Genomic DNA, 17,297 nt, shown 5'->3' with positions numbered 1-17,297 from the left:
AAATTATGCATGTTGTGATCTTTAAATCTGTCTCTGTATGCATTATGACAAGGATCACTGACCATTTTAGTAGCCACTCTCTGGGCATTTGTTACTGTACTTTTGGAGCATTTTAGAGAAGTAGAAAAGCTTCTCCAGATTAAAAATTACTAGAAGCTTTTGAGCCTCTTCGTCTTCATGCACACCAATTCCTGCCTAGCTCTGTCACACAGGACCACCCCAGTCTTCATCTTTACGTGGAGTCAGTTGGTCACATGTCACCAGACCTCACATCAACATGATGCTAGTAGGTACCTGTTCTTTTTAAACATTGTGTTAATGTTGGGCTCAAGTGATTGTTGATCAGTTATGTGTAGCCCTGGCTTCCGTGTTAAGCAGCTGGTTCATGATTTGACAGTGCAGCTGGAAATTGTGAAGAAAATGGTAGGTACAGCAAACTAGAGATAGCTGTAGTAGTGACTGACATTCAGTTGAGGCTGTTTGCTATCTTAAAAAAAAAAAAAAAGATTTGATTGGTTCTATTATATAACTTTGTTTCCTGGAAAGGCACTTAATCGATAAACATCCCACTGCAGAAAAAGATTATTATTTTTTTTTTTTTTACAGCAACTAATCTTTAAAATGAATAAACAATTTAAAATGTGTGAAAAAAATCACTCTGTTTAGAAGACATAAAGCTTTTAAAAACAGCAGAGACTTTAAACAAAACTCTATTTTAATGTTTTGAAGGCTGGAGCTTGTATGTTACATAAATGCAAAGTGAAATGTGGCATGATTTTATTCCTCAAACAGCACCTACTGGACAAGTTGTGCAAAGAAATTGAGAAGGATTTGAGACTTTCTGTACACACGCATTTAAAACTGGATGAGAGGAATCCCTTCAAAGCTGGCATGAAGGATCTGACACATTTTTTCTCCCTGAAGCCTATTCGATTTTTCAACAGATTTATTGATATCAAAGGTATTGAACATCTTATTTAGCCAGCTTTGCTTTAGTTTCTTCTGTCTTAGTGTTTTTTTTCCTTTCTATTTCCCTCAGGAGTCTTCTTTCCTTTTTGTTTCTGGGTTTCATCAGCTCTTCTGAGTTCTAGCCCACACCCTCCCATTTCAGTCACTTAACACTGTTCAGTAACCTGCAATTTTTAGCTATGCTTTGTGTGGTGAGTTTCTCCACTGTCGGCAACTGCTGTTTAACGTAACATAATGTACTTAAGAGTTCAAGACTTCTTATCCTATGAATCTTCATGTGCAGGTACAGATATTGTTATATTGGCCTCTCTTCTCTCTTGATTTTTGTCAGAACAGAAATAGCAAGCTCTTGCATTGGAGAGCACAATCCATGGATGATATTGGAGTTCTTGACCTATGCAGTTCTCAACTCAACATCAGGCGTTGCATTAGGTGTTTTACCTGTTACATGCAATGCATGCAGAGTAAATAGGTTTCAAAATGAAACAGTTAGAGCAGTTCTTTTTCTTTCAATTTAGGTTTATTATTTCATTGTTTCATTGTCTTTAGTGGAGCCTGATAATTGTATTTCTTTTGCAAGCTGATTTTCATTGAACTAGATTGTTACTTCCAGAATATTCTCTTACCTTGGCACTTGTTTCGCTTTTTCTTTCCCCGTTCACTTAACATGGGCTTATTAAGCTCTTGTTCTGTTGCAATGAAGCTTTTTGCATTTACGTTCTTGTGCATTGATTGTGGAATGTTGTTGGTCAAGTCATTGTGTTTCTTTTTTTGTTGGTTTATTTATGTAGCTTATGTGACACACTACCTAGACAAGACCTTCTACAACCTAACCACAGTAGCTCTTCATGACTGGGCCACATACAGTGAAATGAGGAACCTAGCAACTCAGCGTTATGGCTTAATTATGACAGAGGCACATCTGCCAAGTCAGACTTTAGAACAGGTGTGTGGTATGTGTGTGTATGTTCAGGCCATTTCTCACTAAGATGTTTGCATTGCTGTGCAATTTATTTAAAACCTTTGATGTAGAATAATTACAAAATGTATTTCTTTAACGTGTATATATTGTCTGTGTATCTGTAGTTTCATGAAAACTTAGAGGGGCATAAGCAAACAGGGCGCCCAAGTTTTCATGAGGGCGTCCTCGCAGACGGCCTTGCGAAGGGGCGGGGAAAACCCGTATTATCGAAACAAGATGGGCATCCATCTTTCGTTTCGATAATACGGTTGGGGATGCCCAACTCTCAACATTTCGGTCGACCTTAGAGATTGTCGTCCGCCCATCTCAAAAATGGCCAAATTCAAGCCCTTTGGTCATGGGAGGAGCCAGAATTCGTAGTGCACTGGTCCCCCTGACATGTCAGGACACCAACCGGGCACCCTAGGGGGTATTTCAGTGGACTTCAGAAATTGCTCCCAGGTGCATAGCTCCCTTACCTTGGGTGCTGAGCCCCCCAACCCCCCCCCCCCCCAAAATAAAACCCACTCCCACAACTGTACACCACTACCTTAGCCCTAAGGGGTGAAGGGGGGCACCTAGATGTGGGTACAGTGGATTTCAGGTGGGTTTTGGAGGGCTCACATTTACCACCACAAGTGTAATGGGGGGGGGATGGGCATGGGTCCGCCTGTCTGAAGTGCACTGCACCCACTAAAACTGCGCCAGGGACCTGCATACTGCTGACATGGAGCTGGGTATGACATTTTAGGCTGGCATAGAGGGTGGAAAAAAAAATTTTAAATTTTTTTTTTTTTTTTTAGGGTGGGAGGGGATTGGTGACCACTGGGGGGGAGTAAGGGGAGGTCATCCCCAATACCCTCCGGTGGTCATCTGGTCAGTTCGGGTACCTTTTTGAGGCTTGGTCGCAAGAAAAAATGGACCAAGTAAAGTTGGCCAAGTGCTTGTCAGGGACGCCTTTCTTTTTTCCATTATTGGCTGAGGACACCCATCTCTTAATGACGCCCCAACCCCGCCTTTGCTACGGTGCTGACACGCCCCCATGAACTTTGGTCGTCCCCGCGCCAGGAAGCAGTTGAGGACGCTCAAAATCGGCTTTGATTATGCCTATTTGGGCGATCCTGAGAGAAGGGCGCCCATCTCCCATTTGTGCAGAAGATGGGCGCCCTTCTCTTTTGAAAATAAGTCTGATAGTGATCCATTTTCTAATATGACATTTCTACCATGCATTTCCCCAAGAAAGCTCAGGTTCAATGCGGCTTACATAACAAATTAAGGGGCCCTGTCACCAAGCTGTGGGATAAAGGACACTGCACTGGTGCGGCGATGGGTGTTTTTTCTGTGTGCCAGCGCCCTGTTTACCACATCGGGTAAAAAGACCCCTGGCACATATGGCCATGTGGTAAGAGAACTCTTACTGCATGGCCATGTGACGGGGAGCCCTTACTGCCACCTGTTGAGGTGGCGATAAGGTCTCCTGTGCTAACCCACCGGTAACCGGGCAGCACGCTGTGATGCCTGATTACTGCCGAATTATCACCGCGTAAGTCATTTCTGGGGGTTTTCTTTTTCCCCCGGAAATGGCACGCACTCGGGGTGGGGACTACTGCTGTCGGCCACGTTGGGCCAGCGGTAGTCCCGAAATAGCGAGCAGTAAGCCCGCGTTGGGCTTACCGTCGCTCTGTAAAAGGGCCCCTAAGAAGAAGCATTACAAGACTATTAATATTAATACAAGAATACAACTATAAAAAATGTCTTTTCATATTAGCTGAACACATCTAAAGAAGCTTGCCAGGTGTCCTTGGCCTGGATTGGCCACTGTCATGGACAGGATGCTGGGCTCGATGGGCCCTTGGTCTTTTCCCAGTGTGGCATTACTTATGTACTTATGTAAACTTCTATACGACATAGAATCGACTGAGTGTCTGATATACTTGGGTAATGAGTTCCAGAGTTTGGTCCTTTGGTAAGAAAAATTAGCATTATGGATAGTTTTGAAGGTTAAGTTTTTACAACTTGGGAAATGTAATATGAGATATTCTCTAGAGGATGAGGTGGCATTTCATGGTGAGATCTATCATATAAGATTTAGTTGGCCAAGTAAGGACTTCGTTAGATAAAACCTTGAAAATGTACTGGGCTAAGCAAGTAAATTTATCCACATAAGCTGCAGTAGGCTGCTAGCTTTTAGCCAGCCAAATTCTGAACAGGCCTAGGGGGAGGGTTTGGGTTAGGAGAAGAAATTTAGGGGGTCTGGTTCTTTATTTTTAGCACTAACGTTTGGACCAAATCTAGTTGCTGCCCAACCAGACCTAAATCTAGCTGATCACATTTAACTCTTCTTTCAATTATTCAACGATAAAGTCAGATAGGGAGCTGAAATCCATCCCCCCGTCTCCCACAAAAACCATAAAAGTTGGGAGAAGAAAGGCCAACAGTCCCTTCCTAAGTTGGGCCGTAAGGAGACTATTGCTGCATCATAGCTTCCATCAAACTATTTTATGATATTGGGAGTGATCGTCACAGGGGAGGAAGGAAGGCTGTCAGTTCTTCTGCCACACTTTAACATAATGGCAAGAGTTAGAGGGGGAACTGTTGAACCATTGCAGAATTTTTTTTTAACTTTAGAAGAATTGTGGGGCGTGTGTGTTGGCCCCACCCTTAAATTTAATAATTGGAATGGGTGGAAGAAGACTTAACAGAAACAATTTGTATTTATTGATTTTTCTTTGTTTGATATTGTTTCACTCCGATTTGTAAAAGAAGACTTAGCCAGCAAGCAATGATGTTTAGCGTTTGCCAGCTAAATTTAGGCGGTAAACTTGATTGTCCTAAATTTAGCCAGACAAATATTTAGGTGGCTAGATTTTGGGTGGATTTTCAGCTAAAAATGTAGCTGACTGTGATTAACTGAGTTTTGCCGCTCATTAGGCTACACCATATCTGTATTTTTATACAGAGTTTGGATTAGGATTTTATCCCTAGCCTTTAGCTGAGACGCTGGGTGTGTTAATATTTGGGTCAGTACCCATACGTGTTTTTGAAGGCTCTTGGTGCTTTCTTGCTTTGGATTGTGTTCTGTACTTTGAACCCTCTCTGTGTTGCTCTGTAGTTAACTGAAAACCAGTTTTGAGTGATTTGGGGGGGTAATTTTAGAAATTATTTTTCATGTGTAAATCATGTTTTTTCCGAGGACAAACAGGCCTTTGTAGTCTCATGGCTGGGTGATGTCATCTGACGGAACCCGGTGCAGACACTGACTAGTGAGACTAAGAACATTCTAGTAGCATTCCACCGCTCATGCGCTGGTATCTTTCTGCCCACTGCATGAGTGCGGGTCCCTCAGTCTCACTTTTTCTGCGGATCAGGGAGGATGTATTTTGTGTTTTCCTCTGTGTGTGTCTTTCTTTTGCAGTGCCTTCTTCGGATAGTTTTCCTTTATTCAGCTGCTAGGCCTGGTTAGGCTGGAGCTGCGATCTCAATTTGACTGCTGCCCCTTTTTCAGTTCACAGTTGAGAAGTTTAATTTGGCTGTGATTCATTACTCAATGTTCCATTAGACCTGCCCCCTCAGTGGTTTCAAGAGGAGGTGTGCCCAGTGTAATTGGGTGATTTCTGTGATGGACCCATGCTTTTGGCACATGGGTGTCTTGGTGCATTGGGTGTCTTGGTCGTGACCATGAGCCTAACTCTTGTTCTCTCAAATCCCATACAAAAATGGTATGGGATTTGAGTTGCAAACTGTACGAGGAGAGACTTGCTGACCTGAACAGGTATACCTTGGAGGAAAGGAGAAACAGGATATGATACAGACGCTCAAATATTTGAAAGGTATTAATCCGCAAACGAACCTTTTCCCGAGACGGGAAGGCGGTAGAACTAGAGGACATGAATTGAGGTTGAAGGGGGGCAGACTGAGGACTAACAGGAAGTATTTTTTCACGGAGAGGGTGGTGGATATGTGGCATGCCCTCCCACGGGAGGTGGTGGAGATGAAAACGGTAATGGAATTCAAACATGCGTGGGATAAACACAAAGGAATCCTGTTTAGAAGGAATGGTTCCGTGGAATCTTAGTGGAGTTTGAGTGGCGACGCCGGTAATTGGAAACAAAACGGGAGCTGGGCAGACTTCTACGGTCTTCGCCCTGATCATGACTGAATAGATGGGGATGGGCTGGAGTGTGAATTTTAAGGGGCTTCAATGTTAGCTTCAGAACTTAGTACAAGAACAATACTGGGCAGACTTCTGCGGTCTGTGCCCTGAGAAAGGCAAGGACAAATCAAACTCGGGTATACATATAAAGTATCACATACCATGTAAAATGAGTTTATCTTGTTGGGCAGACTGGATGGGCCATACAGGTCTTTATCTGCCATCATTTACTATGTTACTGTGTTTAAAAATGCCATTTAGGACACAGAGGGTGCGGCAGATCCAACAGGAGAAATACAGTTCCACAAAGGACAGTCCATCACCGGAAGCATCGATCTCAATGCCTGCCAAGATGCCAACATCCATTGGGAGTGCACCGATATCAAGAAGGTCTCCACCTCTCTTAGGGTGCTGAGAGCATCGGACCCAACACCCAGTACACGTATGGGTTCGATGTCTTCCTCGGCACCGAAGGACCATGATGCTGAGCAAGGTAGAAGCCCAAGAAGCAGAAGCATCAGTCCTCATCGATTCACGGTGCGAGGATCACGGGGGCATTGGCTTTTCCAGTATTCAAGAGACGCCAGCACCAGGAGGAATGCTCCCCCACTTTGGAAGAGATGCTGGGGCACTAGCCTCCCAACAGCCAGGTCCCCACTACCAGTTTGGCATAGATGCTTTCTCAGGCTGCCTGTCTCCCAGCTCCTCCACCTTTGCCAATTCCTTCTTTCGATGAGTGGTTCCAAGCCATGTTCCTGGAAGAGCTGGCGCAGATGCTGCAGCTGCAAACTGTTCAGGCATCGAGGGTACTTGCGCCAGCTGCAGATCAGCCCCAGATTCTTCCTGAGGCTCAACCCATGCCTGTGCAGAGATCCTTTACACTGGCATCTTGAAGGGTGTTGACATCGACTCATGCTGTACCGCTCTCGACATCAAAGGAGGAAGCTTCCCCAGAGTCTGAGGGACCTGCGCTCATGCAGCAGGTGGGAAAGCACCAGTGCATGCACGGTGGGACGCTACTAGAAAGTTCTTAGTCTCGCCAGTCAGCATCCGCACAGGGATCCATCAGCTGATGTCATCCAGCTGTGAGAATACTTGGCCTGCTGTCTTCTGAGAACATCTGCTACAGGTGAGTAACTTTGCTTTACTTGTGGAAAATGGCCGTTATAAAATTGCACAGATATATAACCAGATACTTTTATGCGCCTTGTGTGTAGGTGTTGTGGGGGCAGCATTTGGGCTGAATTGCATGGATGTGAATACTTCTATATAATATATGCATATATAATATATGCATACCAGCATAGAATGCGTACATAATTATACCTGCCTCAGAACGGATGTGACTTTGAGAGCATTATGAGGCTGGTTCTGGTAGCTTATTTTACAAAGAGGCATATTTTCAAAGCACTTAGCCTTCCAAAGTTCCATAGGTTTCTATGGAACTTTGGAAGGCTAAGTGCTTTGAAAATGAGCCCCAAAGGTACCTATATTTATATTTTCTTCACAAAATAGGTACATTTTTTCAATTTCCTAATAGGCACCTGGTTATAAAATTACCCTCCATGTCGGTTAAATGTCTTGCAATTTTTTGAACATTGACCCTTTAGCTTCTACCAAATAATATCTTATCTCTTTAGAATGAGATTCAATTTGCCAAGTAAAAATGATCTATACAGTACACATAGATGAATATACATATTTTATGTGTGTGCTCTTTTGTCCTTCCCTTGATTTGACCTCATTTGAACATACATTTCTGTTTCATTCCTCTATTTATTTTACTTTGCATAGACCTACCAGAATCATAGTATCTAAGGTGGTGTATAATATTCATTGACTTGAAACAAGCAATTTTCTATATTTCATGTTAACACTTTGTGCTTTTTGTCCCAGGGGCTTAATACATAAGGCAGGGCTTCTCAAACCTATGCTGATGAGTCCACAGCCAGCTAAGTTTTCAATATATATTCAGTTAGTTTGTATAATATAAATTTACATATACTGGCATATGCAGATCTTTCATGTGTGTTTGTTGTGGTTCTTCTGAAAGCCAGTAGGCTACTGGGTCACTGCCACAGGTATGGGAAGCCCTGGGTTGAAAACAAGTTAAACGAGCAAGTTGACTTTCAAATCCTGTAGTATATTGCTTTGCCAGTACACACTGGAGCTCTAAAATAATGCTTTAAATTGCTAAGACAGGAACTTTGTATTCTGTTTCAGGGATTGGATGTCCTGGAAATCATGAGAAACATTCATGTATTTGTATCTCGATACCTCTATAATCTCAATAACCAGGTGAGATGGCATTTTTCTGTTCTCCAGCAAATATGCAAATGTTTTTTTTGTTGTGTGCTGTCACCATGTGAATGACATTTCCTAGCTGAATTCTTTTGTAGATCTTCATTGAGAGGACAAGCAATAACAAGCATTTGAACACTATCAATATCCGACACATCGCAAATTCCATTCGAACACACGGTACAGGAATTATGAGCACAACGGTAGGCATTGGTGATTTTATTGTATACACAGAGAAGTGATGTCTGAGAGTTATACAGATAAATATTATTTCCTTAGAAAGTTGTACCTTCTGTGTGCTGTTGAGTATTTCATAACCACCTATGGCTACTGTTAGCATTTGCACGAGGAGCAGTATTACTATTGTTAAGTTATCTTTAAGCATCTCCCCTGCCATTTAGCTGAAGCTCTGGGAGCCACTATAGTTGGAAATATCACAAAATAGCTCATATAGAGGGGCATTTTCAATATGACATCTAAATCTAATTTTGGACATTTTGTGGAAAATGTCCAAAAATTCAGTATTGAACATGACCATTTTCAAACCAAAGAAAGTCCAACTTTTATTTTTTCAGAAATGGCCATTTGCTCAGTGCGTCTATCTTTTTGGACCATTTTTGAAAGAAAAAAAAATGTCCTACGGAAAAAAAACGCAAAAACAAGCTATTGGAATGTATTGGGGGGGGGGGGGGGCAGCATTCTTAGTAGACTGGCCACATACACATCCCAACAGAGCAGTAGGCAGCTTAGAGGGCACTGCAGTGGACTTAATATAAAAGGTCCCAGGTACACATCTCACCATTACCCCCTTAGATTGTAAGGTGAGTGTTATGGTAGTGAGCCCTCTAAAACCCACCAATAACCTAGTGTACTCAACTGTATACCACTACAATAGCCCTTATGTCACTTGGTTTTGGAGGGCTCACACTTTCCACTACAAGTGTAACAGAGTGGGATATGGGCCTGGGTCCCCTTCTCTGCAGTGCACAGCACTGGCCATAACATATACAGCTGTCAAAGAGGCTGGTATGTATTTTCATTCACATCTTTGGGGGGGGGGGGGGTAGGAGGAGGGGATCAGTGACCACTGGAAGTCACTGGAGGAGGAGGAGGGGAGTCTGATTTAATCCTCCGGTGGTCATTTGGTCATCTAGTGCACCTTTTTGTGACTTGGTCAGTATTGAAACAGGTCTGGACCAAACCTTCTAACTTTTAACCCTGGATGTTTTGTTTTGTTCCATTATGGCAGAAAAATATCCAAGTTTTGGGAACACCCAAATCCCCAACATGCCCCCTTGTGATTTGGACAAACTGCATAGAAAACCATTTTTAAAATGGGTTTCGAAATTATGGATTTGGACGTTTTGGCAAACAAAATATCCATCTGCCGCTTTGTGCTGCTTTCTGTTTTGAAAATGAGCCCCACAATGATTATTGGGTATGTGTGATATCATTTGTGCCTAGTCTAGGGAGTGAAGTGATTAACAACTGCTGATAATGTGGCTGCCTCCAAGGTACAGGGAAAATTATAGGAGAGCAGCTTAAAATTAATTAAAAAATTATTAACCTGTAAAATGATACAGAATGTTATTTTAGGGCCTAATTGATTGTAACACCTAGAAATTGTACCCTTGCACCCAAGTTTTACGCATTTATCACGTAGGGTTACTATAGTTGCCTCGACAAAGAGGACACAAAATAAAATGCAGCCCCTCCCCCAGCCCCCACCTACCCTACCCAACCCCTCGCAACACAGTCACCTTGATCCCCTGCCCCCCAAAGAAAGCCAGATGCTATAAGCGGTGAAAATACTGGTGAAGTAACAGAAATGCATTTTCTTCCATACTCTGCTAAACACAAAATGAAAAGATGTACATTTCCAAAAAAGCAAACATCCATGAGCATGTCACCGTTTCCTTTCCCTCCCATCCATGAGGAGCATATCTCCCTCTCCTTTCCACCCCTTCTATCTACATATCCATCTATATACTGTATTTCCCTCTTTCCCCTCTCCCCCAGGTACGTCCCCTTCACCAATCTTTTTTCCAGCCTCCCTCCACCCACCTGTTTTTATAGCACACCCATGCACGCACACACACATGACTCCATCCACCCCCCCACGCAGACACACACTTTGAGGTCTGGCTACGCCCTTGGTTGTGAGAGGGAGGCTACTAAAGTTAGAAGGAATGACAGGGAGGGAAAACACAGGGAGAACTGAGAAACTGCATGAGAATGTGGGGATAAGAGAGAGGAGAGGAAACAAGGACAGGGTGGGAAGGGATGAAAGATTGAGGAAGGATAAGGGGATGAGAGAGGTGCTTGTTGAAGGAGGACAGGGTGGAGAAGGATGAGAAAAGGGGAGGTTGGGGGGATACCTGTGCTATAGCCTGCTAAGTGAATCCAAGAGGCACCAGCCTTTGGTGCTGGCATGCTGCTGCCAGCATGCTTGGGGAAGGAAGGTTGCTGGCTTCTGCCAGTGCTGTGAAGGATGTATTAGGGAATATATTTACTAAGCTTTTTTTTTCCTCATGGAAGCAGAATGGGAAAGCAGTCTTAGTAAATCAAAGCACTAAAGGAAATGGAGCAAACATCAAAGATGATGCCTCTTCCTCCCTCACTCTTAGTGGACACAATGGAGGTTTAGGGTGAGAAGTCTTCACTGCTGGCTCCTAGTTTGAAAGAAAGTGTGTCATGGCCTTTATTACTTGATTATACGTGCTTCTGAAATATTGTGCATATCACAAAGTATAGCTGATTCTCAGTTGCATGCTTTGAACTTATGGTTTTGCCGAGGTCTGTCTGTGTTAATGGCCAATTTTACTTGTTTTTTTCCAGGTCAATTTCACTTACCAATTTTTAAGAAAGAAGTTTTATATCTTTAGTCAGTTTATGTATGATGAACACATTAAATCCAGACTGATCAAAGATATTCGTTTTTTCAGAGAAGTAAAGGATCAAAATGATCAGAAGGTAAATCAAAACTTTCTTTGTAAATAACTTGTTTCCCTTCTATGAATCTGTGTCTCTTGTCAGCTCCTTTGGAATTAATGCTTGCTACACAAAGCCAGACCCCACCTTCCTCCTATGTACACAGTAGTAACTGTTAGAATGAAAACAACCCCCCCCCCCCCAAACTAAAGAAGAGGAGCCAGGGTAGTTATATAAACAAACAAAATACCTGATTTAGGCCCCAATGCACAAAGGCAGCCATAAAATACAGCTGCCTCGTTAAAATTTATCAAATCGCTAACAGCCAACGATGCAGATGAGCTGTACGGATCCTCGCTGTTAAATGGATTTGACAGCTCTGATGCACTGGATCTCCCTGACCCCACACTTTTTTTAAATTTACCTTAGTGGTCCAGTGGACCCTGACCACCCCAATCTTTTTTTCCAGTGGACCACAAACTCCCCCTGCAACCGTGACCCTACAAACCTTATTTTTAAATATTTCTATGGAGGTCCAGTGGACAGAACCCTTCCCCTGCGCATGCACACAAACCCCCTCCCGTATCTGACCCCCACCCTTCCTCTCCCTTTACAACAAGGTGGAGGCAGGAGGGCAGGAGCAATGGCTCCTGCCTCGGGCCCACTCAAAACAAAATGGCGGTGCCCAGGCCCTGGCCAGTGCATTCTGGAATGCACTGGGCAGGGCTAAACACCATTTAAGGAGTTATTTTCCTTTATATGGTGTTTAGCCCTACCCAGTGCATCCCAGGGAAAGTTAAAAAAAAAGATTGTGGGGTCAGGGTCCACTTCACCACCAGGGAAATAAAGGAAACAAGATGCAGGGGGGTGTTGTGGTCCATTGGACCACCAGGGAAATTTTTAAAAAATATTCGGGGGGGGGGGGGGGGAGGAGGGGCACCGGGAGGTGAGAGGTAGGAAACACAAGCAGCAGCCTTTATATCTTCCTGCTTGTGCTTCTCTCCTCTCCGACAGCTCCAGAGCATATGTAAAATTTGCTCGTTAAATTAGGTCTGCTCTGGAGCTGTGCATCCCCTGGAATACACATTAGACTACGAATGAACTCATTAGAATAAAAATGAGCTCATTGTTATACATTAGCATGGGGTTCTCGGTGGCTGTTAACGGCCTACGTTAGAGCCACGGAAAACCATTTTGTGCATTACTGGCTACGTAAGTGTTTGCTTTAGACTGGCTGGATCCAGTCTAAAGCAAACGTTAATAGCAGGGTAAGCTTTGTGTATCTGGCCCTTAATCCACTTGTTCAGAAAGCCTCTTGCTGGGGACCTGCTTGCCAATCTGTGCTGTCCTCTGTAGTGGCACCCTGTTTGCAGGTAGTCTTGCAGAACCCCTGACGCAGTCCTTCCCTTTAGGCAGACACTATATTGTATGCATCACAGGTGAATTGGCTGCTTTCCTCCCCTACCCCAAACTCAGGTGTGACATTTAATGTTTTTTCTAGCTTCACAGGGGGCTAAGTTTCTGTCTTCCCAGCTAGGAAAGGGGCTCTGACTTTGATCCTGTTTCCTAGGATTCTGCTTTATAATAACATGGTCTTAGAACATGTCTTTTGAGCAGAGCTGACGTGACTGAGGAACATCTGGGATGTGCTTTTCCCTGGTGTTATCTATACGGGACTAGATGCCATATATCGCGCCAACATTTCCTTGTGGAAATCAGTGTATTCTATAAAATATGGTTTAATTTAGGCGTACTTTATAGAATAAGCTGAATGCCGGTCCATGCGACTAAATTTAGACACGGTCAATTACGCCAAAAAAATCTGGTGTAAGTCCCGATGTCTAAATTAGACGTGGAGCAGGTGTATTCTATATTCTCCGAGGACAAGCAGGCTGCTTGTTCTCACTGATGGGTGACGTCCACGGCAGCCCCTCCAATCGGAAACTTCACTAGCAAAGTCCTTTGCTAGCCCTCGCGCGCCCGCGCGCACCGCGCATGCGCGGCCGTCTTCCCGCCCGAAACCGGCTCGAGCCGGCCAGTCTTCTTTTGTCCGCACTCGGTACGGTCGTGTTTTCGCCGTGTCGAGCCCCGGAAAGTCGACCTCGCGCGTCCAATTTGTTTTGAACGTGTTTTTTTTCCTTCGGGAAAGCTTTGTCACTAGTCGGGAAGTGCTCCGGAAACCCCCCGCCGGGTTTCGTGTAAATCCTCCCCGTACTTCCAGCTTTTTTGCCCCGGTAAGTTTTCTTTCGTCGTCGGGGTAGGCCTCTTTTCGGCCTCGGTCGAGATTTTTTCTCCCTCTAAATTTGGTGCTTCAAATTTCGCCATTTCGGCTTTTGATTTCGCCGGCGTGATTTTTCCGCCCATGACATCGAAGCCTTCCAGCGGCTTCAAGAAGTGCACCCAGTGCGCCCGGGTTATCTCGCTCACTGATCGACACTCGTCGTGTCTTCAGTGTCTGGGGGCCGAGCACCGCCCTCAGAACTGCAGTCTGTGTTCCCTGCTTCAAAGGCGGACTCAGGTAGCGAGACTAGCCCAGTGGAACGTGTTGTTCTCGGGCTCTTCGTCGGCATCGGCACCGGGATCTTCGAGTGCATCGACGTCGTCAGCGTCCAGACCATCTTCCTCGGCCGCCCCTGCATCGAGTGCATCGAGGCATCGGGCCTCTGCATCGGCGCCGAGACATCGGATAGCTGCATCGACGTCGGTGGTACCAGGACCTCGTCTGCTGATGTCGTCGGACGGTGGTGCATCGGGTGGAGTGCAGGTGAGGGCTGTCCATTCCCCTGCTGGTGGCGGTGAGCCCTCGGGTGGGTCTCCGCCTACCCTGAGGGCTCCTGCGGTACAGCCCCCCGAGATCGACCTTCTTCAGTCTCGGCCCCGAGGAAGCGACGGATGGATTCGACGTCCTCCTCGTCGGTGCCGGGGAGCTCCGGTGACATGCTTCGGAAGAAATCGAAGAAGCATCGACACCGGTCTCCTCCCCGTGTCGGCACCGAGAGCTCTGGGTCGCCGAGGGATTCGGCACCCAGCAGGCATCGGCACCGAGAGGACCGCTCACCCTCTGTTCAGGAGGTGTCGATGCGCTCCGCTCTGGACAGCCCGGAACAGCCTCCACGCCCGGAACAGGTACTGACGTCGACGCCTGCATCGACCTCTCAGCCTTTCTCTGCAGCCGCTCTAAACGAGAGCCTCCGGGCCGTTCTCCCAGAGATTCTGGGAGAGCTGTTGCGCCCTACCCCTCCGGTACCGGCGGTGCTTGCGCCACCGGTACCGTCGAGCGTGGCGCCGGCTGGCCCATCGCCCAGGTTGAGGTCCCCGACGTCGGTACCGCGTGCGGTACCGACCGCGGCCACCTCCCAGGAAGGCTCCCCGACTACGTCGGCGGAGGGAGCTTCGCCGATGCGGGCGAGGGAGTCTACCTCTCGACGCCCCCATCGTGGACGGGGTTCCACGGAGTCGAGCAGGGCGAGGTTGCAGACACAGGTCCGTGAACTTGTGTCTGACACCGAGGGTGAGGCCTCGTGGGAGGAAGAGGAAGATCCCAGATATTTCTCTGACGAGGAGTCTGAGGGTCTTCCGTCTGATCCCACTCCCTCTCCTGAGAGACAGCTTTCTCCTCCCGAGAGTCTGTCTTTTGCCTCCTTTGTCCGGGAGATGTCTACGGCCATCCCCTTCCCGGTGGTTGTGGAGGACGAGCCCAGGGCTGAAATGTTTGAGCTCCTGGACTATCCTTCTCCACCTAAGGAAGCGTCCACTGTTCCCTTGCACCATGTCCTGAAGAAGACATTGCTTGCGAACTGGACCAAGCCATTAACTAATCCCCACATTCCCAAGAAGATCGAGTCCCAGTACCGGATCCATGGGGACCCAGAGCTGATGCGCACTCAGTTGCCTCATGACTCTGGAGTTGTGGATTTGGCCCTAAAGAAGGCTAAGAGTTCTAGGGAACATGCTTCGGCGCCCCCGGGCAAGGACGCTAGAACCTTAGACTCCTTTGGGAGGAAGGCCTACCATTCCTCTATGCTCGTGTCCAAGATCCAGTCTTACCAGCTCTACACGAGCATACACATGCGGAATAATGTGCGGCAGTTGGCGGGCTTGGTTGATGCTCTTCCCCCTGAGCAAGCCAAGCCTTTTCAGGAGGTGGTCAGGCAGCTGAAGGCGTGCAGAAAATTCCTGGCCAGAGGAGTTTATGACACTTTTGATGTTGCGTCCAGGGCCGCTGCTCAAGGTGTGGTGATGCGCAGGCTCTCATGGCTGCGTGCCGCCGACCTGGAGAATAGAATCCAGCAGCGGATTACGGACTTGCCTTGCCGTGCGGATAACATTTTTGGCGAAAAAGTCGAGCAGGTGGTAGAGTCTCTCCACCAGCGGGACACCGCATTCGACAAGTTCGCCCGCCGGCAGCCTTCAGCTTCTACCTCTACAGGTAGACGATTTTTCGGGGGAAGAAAGACTGTTCCCTATACTTCTGGCAAGCGTAGGTACAATCCTCCTTCCCGACAGCCTGCGGCCCAGGCTAAGCCCCAGCGCGCTCGCTCTCGTCAGCAGCGTGCGAATCAGCAAGGCCCCGCGGCTCCCCAGCAAAAGCAAGGGGCGAGCTTTTGACTGGCTCCAGCAGAGCATAGCCGACATCCAAGTGTCAGTGCCGGGCGACCTGCCTGTCGGAGGGAGGTTGAAAGCTTTTCACCAAAGGTGGCCTCTCATAACCTCCGATCAGTGGGTTCTCCAAATAGTCCGGCAAGGATACACCCTCAATTTGGCCTCTCAACCTCCAAATTGTCCACCGGGAGCTCAGTCCTACAGCTTCCAGCACAAGCAGGTACTTGCAGAGGAACTCTCCGCCCTTCTCAGCGCCAATGCGGTCGAGCCCGTGCCATCCGGGCAAGAAGGGCTGGGGTTCTATTCCAGGTACTTCCTTGTGGAAAAGAAAACAGGGGGGATGCGTCCCATCCTAGACCTAAGGGCCCTGAACAAATATCTCGTAAAAGAAAAGTTCAGGATGCTTTCCCTGGGCACCCTTCTCCCCATGATTCAGCAAAACGATTGGCTATGCTCTCTGGACTTGAAGGATGCCTACACACACATCCCGATACTGCCAGCTCACAGACAGTATCTGCGATTTCAGCTGGGCGCACGCCACTTCCAGTACTGTGTGCTACCCTTTGGGCTCGCCTCTGCGCCCAGGGTGTTCACAAAGTGCCTAGCTGTGGTAGCAGCGGCGCTTCGCAGGCTGGGAGTGCACGTGTTCCCATATCTCGACGATTGGCTGGTGAAGAACACATCCGAGGCAGGAGCCCTGCAGTCCATGCAGATGACTATTCGCCTCCTGGAGCTACTGGGGTTTGTGATAAATTACCCAAAGTCCCATCTTCTCCCAGTGCAGAAACTCGAATTCATCGGAGCCCTGCTGGATTCTCGGACGGCTCGCGCCTATCTCCCAGAGGCGAGGGCCAACAACTTGTTGTCCCTCGTCTCGCGGGTGCGAGCGTCCCAGCAGATCACAGCTCGGCAGATGTTGAGATTGCTGGGCCACATGGCTTCCACAGTTCATGTGACTCCCATGGCCCGCCTTCACATGAGATCTGCTCAATGGACCCTAGCCTCCCAGTGGTATCAGGCCGCCGGGGGTCTAGAGGACGTGATCCACCTGTCCACGAGTTTTCTCGAATCCCTGTATTGGTGGACGATTTGCTCCAATTTGACTCTGGGACGTCCCTTCCAAATTCCTCAGCCTCAAAAAGTGCTGACCACGGATGCGTCTCTCCTGGGATGGGGAGCTCATGTCGATGGGCTTCACACCCAAGGAAGGTGGTCCCTCCAAGAAAGCGATCTACAGATCAATCTTCTGGAGTTGCGAGCGATCTGGAACGCTCTGAAGGCTTTCAGAGATCGGCTGTCCCATCAAATTATCCAAATTCAGACAGACAATCAGGTTGCCATGTACTATGTCAACAAGCAGGGGGGCACCGGATCTCGCCC

At 47.0% G+C, this 17,297-nt stretch overlaps 1 protein-coding gene across 1 annotated transcript in view; it reads left to right on the top strand.

Annotated features, from left to right (window-relative positions):
• Window positions 1–17,297, top strand: part of WASHC4 (WASH complex subunit 4) — a 136,912-nt gene that overhangs the window by 67,730 nt on the left and 51,885 nt on the right. Inside the window, exons 21-25 of the mRNA XM_030213852.1 lie at window positions 793–961; window positions 1,761–1,915; window positions 8,307–8,381; window positions 8,483–8,587; window positions 11,223–11,357. Of these exons, the coding sequence (XP_030069712.1) occupies window positions 793–961; window positions 1,761–1,915; window positions 8,307–8,381; window positions 8,483–8,587; window positions 11,223–11,357 (639 nt within the window). The remainder of the gene's footprint in view (window positions 1–792; window positions 962–1,760; window positions 1,916–8,306; window positions 8,382–8,482; window positions 8,588–11,222; window positions 11,358–17,297) is intronic.

The sequence above is a fragment of the Microcaecilia unicolor genome, chromosome 9 (assembly GCF_901765095.1).
Source record: "Microcaecilia unicolor chromosome 9, aMicUni1.1, whole genome shotgun sequence".
In the NCBI taxonomy this organism is placed as follows: Eukaryota; Metazoa; Chordata; class Amphibia; order Gymnophiona; family Siphonopidae; genus Microcaecilia; species Microcaecilia unicolor.
This window is presented reverse-complemented; position numbering and strand designations above follow the sequence as displayed.